The sequence below is a fragment of the Orbicella franksi genome, chromosome 13 (genome assembly GCF_964199315.1).
Source record: "Orbicella franksi chromosome 13, jaOrbFran1.1, whole genome shotgun sequence".
NCBI lineage: Eukaryota > Metazoa > Cnidaria > Anthozoa > Scleractinia > Merulinidae > Orbicella > Orbicella franksi.
The window spans coordinates 6,035,756-6,047,659 of record NC_138157.1 but is presented as its reverse complement, the minus strand read 5'-3'; the positions used below and the strand labels follow the sequence as shown (position 1 = coordinate 6,047,659).

Genomic DNA, 11,904 nt, shown 5'->3' with positions numbered 1-11,904 from the left:
AGACTAATATGGGTGCTACTCGAGCTTCATTAGGCCCTTAAAAAGACACCACTTTAAAACGGAATAGGTTCGATTACTAGCCACTTTTCAAGAAAGGGTCCCGCGCGCACTTGTAGACCCTACTCGCGCACTGGAGAGATCAGCGGAAGTCAAGCCTAGAAACAAAAGCTAATTGAGAGCGTTTCTTTTATTATTATGTCTACGAGTGCACCTTAAAGGATTCTTTGACAGCTGAGAATGGTGACGTTTCGTCATCAACACGCTAATTGAGACCAGGATCCTTGATTTGTACCCGAGACGATGGCCCGACCTTTTTATATAGGAGTACCCCCGGGTTTTCAACATCACGCCGTCTAAGGCCGTCTTACAGTCGCTTGCACCGTGTCAAGTCAGTTATTCTTTCAATTTCTGACGCAAGTACTCACTATCTTACCACAGAAATGATTTTCGCACGACCGTTTTCATACAGAGAAGTTAATTATCATAAATAGTTCAGTTCCCGAAGGTGTCCTCTTATACAGGTTCAACCGTACTCGATTGCCGAAAAAGAAGATATTGAAAATCACAAACTTGATGAGCTGTATAAATTTTCCAATGATTCAAGCCGTGATTTAAAGTTTTAGACGATCATCAGACATGAGAATTGAGGAGAATTCGAGCGACGTGTTTCGCTATTGGTTATAAGGTATTGTAAATAACTACACATAAATACGGACATGGCGAAAATGGTATTTTACAATAACTGTCTAATTTCTCGCTCGCTGATTGGCTCATTTTTATCATCAATAAGACTACAGACGGATAAAATTATAATTTATGCAAGCTTTCAAGTTCAGCTCTTAAACTGTCAACTTTTAACCAATGAGATTTTATTGACTTTTAGTAGCCAATCAAAAAGCGAGAAAAACTGTTGACAATGTTCGCGTCATTTTTAATAAAATTCACTTATCTTTGCTTGCGGCAAGTTTACGGCGTCTTTTCCCCTCATTTGTTCCCGGCATTTACCATATTGGGGTCAGTGGCATCAAAATTGTCAATGTTTACAGACGATCCATTTTCCAAGTTCAGTGGCTCTTTGCCACTTTGATTTACATGTAAGACTGTCAACTCGTTTCATCGAGCAGTTTCGTGGTTTTCTTTGCAAATCATACAGAACTACAGCTAGAATCAACTAAGTTTAGGCGTCAAAACTAGAGAGAAAAAAATTTTGCACTGGACCTAAAGGCAAATAACACAAACAGAAGGTGACACGCACTAATCCCTCTCGAAAGTAATTTAGCATAAATATTTTTACATCATTAAACAAGCCTACAAGCCGTTTGCATATTACTTAAACGCCTTTGCATCATCTGAAGCAGCGTCCAAACTGTGTTTATGGCGCTTTCAACAAAACGGTTTGATGACCGCGTTTCGCGTTTCGCCTTAATATTTCTGTTCTTTTTCTGCATTGTGGGATTTCTACTGGGAATCGTGTTTATTTATCTGAATGTGAACGATCGAATAAGCAAGCTCGAGCAGAAAGTTTTTCCCGCGAGCAACGAGGGATCGGACTCATTCACCACAGCGGCGTCTCGAGTTTAGCCGGTACACTGAACAAGGGACATTATAGATCCAGATCAATCTGCAAGAGTGGAAGAGAACTGGTATGGAACCCAAGGATGATTAAGGTACGTGAACATTTTTTCTCTGCTTATTTTGTTTCGAAATGATAACTTTGCGTTTTAAAACACGAAAGAGTGAATAACTGATCTAAGTATTTGAAAGAGTGAGCGAGAACGAATCTGCCGGAAAATTCGAATCCCAAGACACTCCAAGCGCGGCTTACGTAAAGCAATAATATCGCATACTTTTAAAACCAATTTTACCGGAAATTAAGCTCGATAAAATAAGGACGTTTTGATCCTTCTTTGTACAATCTATTTGTATGCTTGTGCTATTTTGATGAACATTCCTTTGAAACTAACAAACAGAGCTAATACTAGTTTCAAACCTGGATAATAAATGCGTAATCTAGTGAGGAAGTCTCTCTTCTAGAACCGCAAATTTGAGACATGATATGACTTTATCTTCCATTAACATGCTCTCATTAAATTCATCACATTTTTCTTTCAGACAACGCCACCAAGGTCTACTGACAAATGGAAACAAAAGCCACTGATCTTTTTGAACTCAGGACTTCAGGCTATGGAAACCGACTCAATGCATTCCATGTTAATATTCAGTGTGTTCAGGTCTCTTTTTGCTTTCATTATTTCATTATTCCACGAAGACAGGCCTCCACTGCGAAACTGGTGCTTAATTTTTCACTCATCCTCAATCGCATGTGGAGATTGGAGCATGTAATTAAGGGATTTGAAGTACGATATGCAATGATGCGGAGACAATTTTCCCCTAGCTGAGTCAAGAGGGATTGAATCGAACTACATGCATGGAGACCCAATTGAATACCAATTCAGTCATTGTTAGAGTCTGCACTTGAAATGATTGTAAATAATAGTTGAAACAAGACAGTCACGCTGGATTTGAAAAAAGCGGTCATACCGCTTGCTTTCCTCATTCGACCGTCTTCTTGTTTACCTGTGTGCATGCATGGTTGGCATCTACTCTGTTTTATCAAACACAAACACACAGTCGTGCGTGTACCGTGTGAAACACCCCGGTCGAAAACCTAAATATTGGCTACGATTTACTGATTTTTGGTGATTCCAATTAGCAATGAGAAAGGACATAGAGGTAGGAGTGGTCTTAGATACTACATGTAAGGAAGTAAAGTCACAAAAGTCTTGCATATATCGATACATAAACGCGAGTCCCTGACGAAGGTAAACTTTTTAAAGCCATCACTGGTGAAGAGTGTTCCAAAATAAAAGACAATTTCGCTTTCTGGATATACTCTCATATGATTTCTTACCATATCGTTAGTATGGCGGTAAAATTAGAGAAAAAGTACGGTAAATTTGGAGACAGTAACAACCACCGAACTTTTAGAATGATAATATGAAGTACTACGAATATTTGTTTATAAGGGTACATACGTGTCATGAACGATTTGAAAGATCAATTCTATAAAACGTTTTGTAATTGCCGGCGCATTTTAGGCACCGTTTCTGTCGCTGGCAATGGCTGACAAATATTAGTATAATTCGCTAAGAGATCTAGGAAAAATCTTTGTTCAGGTATGGCAGGTCAGTCCCAGAATTTTCCTATGTAGGAACTTTAGGGCTGAGCCGTGGCAAATGTAACATTGGAATATTAAAGCATATCTTCATCCATTGGTGAGCTTTTTCTTTAATTACTGATTAGTGAGACGCAGATCCATTGTGAATCGAACTTTACGAGTTTTCTTTACCAAGCATTGTCAAGAAACAACTGTGATTATTTGTACGTGCGGTACTTAAATGAACTAATTATAAGCCGCGTAGTTTACTTTGAAACGTTGCGAGGGCAACCTTTATTAACAGACTGAACCCTCAGGTCTGAACATCACTTTCCGCAGTTTGACAAGCAGTTTGACATTGTTACACCTGAACAAAAAGGCTGTAAACGCGACGGTGTGAGAAAACATCCGGTAAGATTGCCCGAGTTAAAGCGGTACCTCTACGTCCCTCGTCATTGAAATGAACGAGCACTTTTCTTTTCCTTTTCCGCAAAGCACGTTGCTTTCTAAAGGAAATGGAGGACATGCGCCCCATCAAATTAAACACATATTCTCTCTCCTCCAAAAAATCCCTTGCTTGAAATTTGGAACACCTTTTCGAGCAATTAACAACGATCTGAAGACGCCGACGATCACTGAAGGCGTTCTTGCTTAAGCTCGCTGTTAAATAGCCATAATGGGAGAATATCGACCCGAGGCTTTGACATCGACACTACAGTGCAGCGCAGAATAGAAACATGTCTTAATTTTCTTGTGCGTAGTTTTGATTGAGTGCCGACTTAGCTTGTATGCACTTCTGACGTTTTGAAGTTGGACAGAAAGAAAGTTGGAAGTATAAGAAAGAGAAAATTTTACGAGTGTTTAAAATAGGTTCTTTCGGAAAATTAAGCCATAAGAAGTACAAGAAAACTGTGCGGGGTCATGTGCAGGAGCGTAGCTAGCCTTTCAGCCTTTAAGCACGGGCTTAAGAAGAATTTCTGTAAATAATTTTTTTAGTGGCCGAAACACCATATTTTCTTTTTCTTACTATTCAAGTGCGAATCACCGCTTTATCAACGTTTTATTTTGAGACAAAAATAGTGACCTTCAATCCTATACGTGAATAAATGCTGAAAGGTTATTAACAAAGCAGAACTTTAAAATAGTTTTGCGCACGGAAATTTAGTTGACTGTTGTTGCTGTTGGTTTTTTTGGACGTTGGCAAAATTTGATACACGACTTACGCTATACAATTTGGGCTTAGATGGAAAAAAAAAAGGCTTGCTACGCCCCAGATGTGGGACAGTGCCCGGTCAAATAGTTACTCTTTGTCCAGTTGGATCGTCAGTAGAGTATTCTGATTGGTTTATTTTAGTGTTTGTTTCTCTCACCAAACTTATAGTAATAAATGTAGAAAATTACTGATTAAGAGCTTGGTGTCATTTTTGTTCACGAGTTTTTAATACTCGGTCTAAAATCAGCAAAATACCTTGATTTGACAACTGTCATTTGACCATAACGTGGATGTCCAATACGTCACGGGTTCGAATCCCGTCGAAGCCCTGATTTTTTTCAGGCTTCTTCTGTCCAATTGCTTAAATTGGAAATTTACTGCGATGATCACTCTTCACTGTCATCTACAACCGCAGTTCAAATATGAATTATTTCATATATACTTCACATCATCAAATATGTACACTGTAACCTAAGGCTGCATGCCTCGGTCGACTTATTAGCTGGAGTATGGCACGCCATGTTGCGAGACGTCGTTTTTCGTCGCACGCGTTACACGCCGCTAGCCATGTTGACCATGAAAAAAGACTTGCATGGTTTTCTATTTCCATGCATGCATGTGGTTCTGTTTCTATAGTTATGGGGCTCCGTTAGAAAAGGACCTCTAATCCTTCGCGTTGACGATCAGAACAAGGTTATTCAGTTGACGGCGGAAACATCTCAACACGTTTCGACCTAAATTTTCCTCCGTGTAGAATCTCTGCGTGCCCTACAGAAATGGAGTCAATGCATCTTAAAGTATGCAAACTTAGTGGTTTAAATGTGGGTTTGAATTACGAAAGCACTATGAGGTGCAACATTGAATACGTCTTTCGCGTAAAATTGTTGGAGCATAGCGCGCGTCCTCGATACTGAAGTCACCTAGAGGTGACTATCGTAAACTTCCGAAAGTAACGAGCCCCGCAAGTAGCGAGCCCGAAGGGTCGCTAATTCCGAAAGTAACGAGGGCCCTTACTTTTGGGAGTTGACCGTTCTGGCTTTGACCAACAGGATCAAGGGCGCTGGAGATGAACTGAATTGAATGGCAGTGAAGCAAAGAAGATAACTTTTGATTGCATGATCTTGCACAGTTTATTATTGTTATTTATTCGTTACATGTACATCGTGTTCATCAGTTCGATACTTTAAACTGAAAGAGCGAACTTCATTATCGTGTACTTCTTTGACTAAAATCCCTAGTTTCTCGGTTTTGTGTTACGTCATGTTAATCACGAGAAGTTATGAAGACTATGAAATCATATGTTCCGTCCTTGCGGTTTCCAGTGCAATGGCGGTCTCCGGTCACTTGGTGCACACAGCGCATGTCAACTCTCTTCCGGAGACATATGGGTTGCACGGGAGTGAGCCACACGCTCCTTCCACGAAGTAGAGCAAGGCACCATTCTTGTTGGCCTGACTACCGGGAACATACTCCGCATCCTCGTCAACACAGATGAAGTCATATCCCTTCTTTTGGTTGTAGTATCCAGTCATCAGGTACCCATGATACTCCTCGGTCCACCCAGATGGACAATCATTCCGTGCGGGCATCATAAGCATTGAGCCACGTGACTTGACGAAGCAAACAGCACACGGTGCTTCATGGTCATCGAGATGTTTCTTAAATGGGTTGAAACTGCTGATATGGTACTCAGTGCCATACATGAAGCCCGCGCTCTGCCCTCCATCCTTGTATTTGTCGTACTTTGGATTGTGTGGAAGGCAAAGATAATTCACTCCGCCGCCTGGGTGGTTGTAATACTCACCACCAATTAAACCTAACGCACATAAAACAGTTGATCGTTCAGTCGTCTTACGTCCAAAAATAATTATATTGATCGACCACTTATAACGAGAATTACTGCAAGAAACTTAAAGTTTCTTAAAATTCATTTGCATATCCAGCTTTTGTCTGCTTAAATGAGAATATTAGAGGAATTTTCTTCGAATTACCATGGACAAATGCAATTTTTTGTTTTCGAGATGAGAATATCAACGTCCATTTAGATGTACGTAGAACTTTCCCAGATCCCACTTTTCAGCGTCAAACAGAGTGAGATCTGGGTTCTAGATTAATTTAGTGTCATACACGGATTGCCTGAGAAGAACCAACCATCTCTGGACATAAGAGGAAATCCTCCAGTGAAGGTTTAATTTATTTTCATTTCAAATTATTTTCGTCACGCTATGAGACGAACAAACTCACTCTTTTTTAATTCACCTTTCATAGAAAGCCCTACAATTCTGCACATTGACCTATACTAACCTTTGTAAACAACTTCAGCTCCACTAGGACATGTGGTCCTTCCCCAACGAACGTACTTCACTCCAGACTTCCCGTCTTGCCCTTTATCACCCTTACTTCCCTGATCTCCTTTAGGACCTGCAGCCAAACAAAAAGCTGTTGTTTCTGTCGATAGCTTGTACTATATATGAAAGTCTTTAGTGATCGACCGTGCTTGTGTTTTGTTTTCTTCGTTTGCTTCCTTAATCGCTCTGCATTTGACTGAACATAAAGTCAATATTCCTTCAGTGCCAAACACACAAGATTTTGAATTTTTTGTCAATTAGGCACGATTTGGTGGTTCCTATCTCCATTTGTGTGACTGTCAGGTTTTCTCTTACCTTTTGGACCAATTTGCCCCGGCGTTCCAGGCTGTCCCGGAGGTCCCATCATGCCTTGCCCGTTATTTCGACCGTCCCGCCCTGATTTTTTTTTTTAACAGAACGAAAAAGAAACACAAAGTGAATAAACAACATATATCTGAAGTCAGCTTTATAATCTTAAACCAGATCTGTTGTTTTAGCTTCAGAACTGTATCAACTCCCTATACGCTCGCATTCCACTCTGATTTGATTCATTTAGAAACGCTGCTCATCTTTTGCTTTCATCTTTAGTAACATTTAAACTGTGTAATGATTGATATAATATAATGGTAAACACTTTATTTTTCCAAATGTCTTCCCAGCTGAAATTTAACTGAACTTAACCGTAGCGAAGAGCTCATAACAGGACCAGCTTGAGGTTTTCGGGTTGTGAGAAGAAAGTATTCAGCGATCAGAGGTTTCTTCGAATGTGGACGGCCAAGATTTATAAATGTTTTTTTTCCTCAAGGCCTATTCTACGTCAAGGAACGACGTCAGCTGCAAACGTTTACTTAATAGACTTAGTTGTGTTTAATTGAGTTCGTTTACCTGATCTAACTTTCACTAATGTAGCTTTTTTACTACTGATAGTGTACGCTAAGATGGTATTAAAATAAGACAGAGCTTGAAATACGCATGATCTTCAGTTCGTCTTATCTCGAAAACAAGCGCGATGATTTTTTTTCGCCTTTTTGGAAAAACTTGATCGTTACTTTACCACACGGAAGTGTTAAAAACATCTGCAGGAGGAAATATTTTGGGCGCGAATGTCTTTATGACTGTCCATATACATACCCAAAACGTAGCCCATCAACCAGGAATCACTTGACCTGGGTTTTGACAAGGCCTCAATTCTGCACATAGAAATATAATGGAACAGAGGGTCTAAAACAGAAGAGCTTCGCATCTTCATAACTGTTTCACACAAACTACACAAGTGTTGGTAAATATGCAAACTGCGGAAACAACGCAATCATGAATAGACACTTAAACGAACCACATCAGCATCACAAACTACAGCAAATAAACAATTCAACCTATAGGACCCTATTGAAAATACACAAACCACAGCAACTACAGAAACTACAGTTCAGACATTAAAGAAACTACAGACACTACAGACACTACAGACACTACAGACACTACAAACACTGCAGACACTACAGACACTACAAACACTACAGACGTTACAGACACTACAGACATTACAGAAACAACAGACCCTACAGAAACTGCAGACTAACAGAAACTAGAGACACTACAGACACTATACGGACACTACAGGGAACTACAGAAAGTACAGACACTACAGACACTACTGACACTATAGAAACTACAGACACTACAGACACTACAGACACTACAGACACTACAAACACTACAGACACTACAGACACTACAGACACTACAGACACTACAGACACTACAGACACTACAGGAACTACAGAAAGTACAGACACTACAGACACTACTGACACTACAGACACTATAGAAACTACAGACACTACAGACACTACAGACACTACAGACACTACAGACACTACAAACACTACAGGAACTACAGACACTACAGACACTACAGACACTACAGACACTACAGACACTACAGACACTACAGACACTACAGACACTACAGACACTACAGACACTACAGACACTACAGACACTACAGACACTACAGGAACTACAGAAAGTACAGACACTACAGACACTACTGACACTACAGACACTATAGAAACTACAGACACTACAGACACTACAGACACTACAGACACTACAGACACTACAGACACTACAGACACTACAGGAACTACAGAAAGTACAGACACTACAGACACTACTGACACTACAGACACTATAGAAACTACAGACACTACAGACACTACAGACACTACAGACACTACAGACACTACAGACACTACAGACACTACAAACACTACAGGAACTACAGACACTACAGACACTACAGACACTACAGACACTACAGACACTACAGACACTACAGACACTACAGGAACTACAGAAAGTACAGACACTACAGACACTACTGACACTACAGACACTATAGAAACTACAGACACTACAGACACTACAGACACTACAGACACTACAGACACTACAGACACTACAGACACTACAGACACTACAGACACTACAGACACTACAGACACTACAAACACTACAGGAACTACAGACACTACAGACACTACAGACACTACAGACACTACAGACACTACATACACTACAGACACTACAGGAACTACAGAAAGTACAGACACTACAGACACTACAGACACTACAGACACTATAGAAACTACAGACACTACAGACACTACAGACACTACAGACACTACTGACACTACAGACACTACAGGAACTACAGAAAGTACAGACACTACAGACACTACTGACACTACAGACACTATAGAAACTACAGACACTACAGACACTACAGACACTACAGACACTACAAACACTACAGACACTACAGACACTACAGACACTACAGAAACTACAGACACTACAGACACTACAGACACTACAGAAACTACAGACACTACAGACGCTACAGACGCTACAGGCACAACAGACACTACAGACACTATAGACACTACAGACACTACAGACACTACAAACGCTACAGAAACAACACCCTACAGAAACTACAGAGACTAGAGAAAGTACAGACACTGCAGACACTTTAGACAGTACAAAAATTACAGAAACAACAGACCCTACAGAAACTGCAGACACTGCAGACACTTTAGACACCACAGAAATTACAGAAACTACAGATCCTACAGACACTAAGGACACTACAGACACTACAGAAACAAGAGACCCTACAGAAACTACAGACACTACAGACACTACAGGCACTGCAGACACTTTAGACACCACAGAAACTACAGAAACCACATACACTACAGACGCTACAGACACTACAGACACTAAAGACACTACAGAAACTACAGACACTACAGAAATTACAGAAACTACAGACACTACCGACGCTACAGCCACCACAGAAATTACAGACACTACAGACACTACAGACCCTAAAGACACTACAGACACTACTGAGACACTACAGAAACTAGAAACGCTACAGACACTACAGACACTACAGGGAACTACAGAAACTACAGACACTACAAACACTACAGAAACTACAGAAACTACAGCAGTACCGACACTACAGCCACGACAGAAACTAAAGAAACTACAGACAGTACAGACACTACAGACACTACAGACCCTGAAGACAATACAGACACTACTGAGACACGACAGAAACTACAGACACTGGAGACACTAGAGACACTAGAGACACTAGAGACACTAGAGACACTACAGAAACTAGAGAAACTACAGACACAGACACTACAGACACTACAGAAACTACAGGTACTACAGAGACTACAAAAACTACAGACTTTTCAGATACTACAGAAACTACAAAAACTACAGAAACTACAGAAACTTCATCAAGAGGGAAAATCAGAAGGCCTACGGAATTAACGAGTAATTGCAATATGTATTCAGGATCTAATAAACGCAGGCTACTAATTTTTTCAAACCTTTTCTCCAATTCTTGCAATCGTTGCGTTGTCAAGTTTGCGCTTTTCAGACTCTTGTCATGCCTGTGAGAAAAACAGAATGAACCCTTAAAAAATTTCTAACTTTTCTCAAGGATTTAATTGAAAGTTTCTCTCTATTATACCGTATATGATTTGGCTAAGAAATTTAAAATTTATTTATCGTTCAGTTAGGGTTTAATTTAGTTGTCGAGACAGCGATCAACTAAGACTCAACATTTCTTCCGGGAAGCCATCTGTCCCAATCTGTGGCGCTTTTCTTAATTAGGTCCATCATTCTCTCCATTTTAATGCAATATAACTGGCTTGAGATACTTAATAGTGTCGACTCCTGTGATCATGTAAAGTTACACTAGAGCAAGCGCCGTCAACTTCCAATAGATTTTACTGATGATGAATGCTTCTAACCTTGTCATTCGGTTCGCTATAGCGAGTTCATTACCGAACAAAACTGTAAAAATTACGAAACACTACTCACTTTTCCTCCAAGGCTTTCAGTCGTTTTAAAATGTCTGGCATGTTAGGTGTTGCGTTTTTGCTGACAGATCTTTTATCTAATCGCAGATGAGTTTTTCCAGCAACTTCGTTTTCATGATGCAAATCTTCCATGGCAGAGGTGCCTTGAAAGACCAAGCCCAACACGAACACAACCACGAAACTAAGGCCGACACGAGTTACGGAAGATTTCATAGCTGACTGAATACAGTGTGAATCTTTCAGAGAAAAACCTTAACTTTCTCACTACTACAAGAAAGCGGTAATGGGATAATCTAGATCAGAGCCTTTGACGGTTTCCTTGACTCACATGAATCAGTGAAATATGATTAGAAGGTGAAGTAGAAACAATTTTCTAAATGAGTCATCGCGGCGCGCGGGAAATTTTTCGCGTTGGCTGCCCTATTAGAATTAACATAGAAGATATCAAAATAAATCTAAAAATACGTTAAGGTTTGTTGACATATGATATTTGTCTCGGTAGAAAATGTAATAGGCTGAAGTAAATAAGAATGTCACTTTTAAGATGAGAAGTAAGGAGTATGTCAAGCCAAGCAATTGATAAAAAACCCCTCTGTTGCAAAGACCAAATAATTAGAACAAGGCATACCATTATTATTCACAAAATTGTTTATCTAGTCGTCTCGTTGAGGAAAATTGGCATATCAATTCAATCAATTATCACGTGCATGCTAGTTTGTTGTATTCGCCAAACAGAGCGACTTCACTACGGCCCCGTGTTCCGTGCACACCACA

The 11,904-nt window shown here is 40.1% G+C and overlaps 1 protein-coding gene across 1 annotated transcript; it reads right to left on the bottom strand.

Moving 5' to 3' along the window:
• Window positions 1-5,465: 5,465 nt before the first annotated feature.
• LOC145465314 (uncharacterized) lies at window positions 5,466-11,516 on the bottom strand. The gene is made up of 6 exons (XM_081449092.1): window positions 11,132-11,516; window positions 10,636-10,698; window positions 7,850-7,908; window positions 7,034-7,114; window positions 6,675-6,791; window positions 5,466-6,186 (listed from the first exon to the last, which is right to left on the bottom strand). The coding sequence occupies exons 1-6, from the start codon at window positions 11,341-11,343 to the stop codon at window positions 5,711-5,713; spliced, it is 1,008 nt and encodes a 335-aa protein (XP_081305218.1). The 5' UTR covers window positions 11,344-11,516; the 3' UTR covers window positions 5,466-5,710.
• Between the last annotated feature and the right edge of the window lie 388 nt (window positions 11,517-11,904).

Excerpts from the sequence above, each read along its gene's own strand:
- LOC145465314 (XM_081449092.1), bottom strand. The coding sequence starts at position 11,343 with ATGAAATCTTCCGTAACTCGTGTCGGCCTTAGTTTCGTGGTTGTGTTC. Across the intron at positions 7,909-10,635 it reads TTGCAAGAATTGGAGAAAAG|AATTGAGGCCTTGTCAAAAC; the intron begins GTTTGAAAAAAT and ends TTCTATGTGCAG. Across the intron at positions 7,115-7,849 it reads GTTGATGGGCTACGTTTTGG|GGCGGGACGGTCGAAATAAC; the intron begins GTATGTATATGG and ends AAAAAAAATCAG.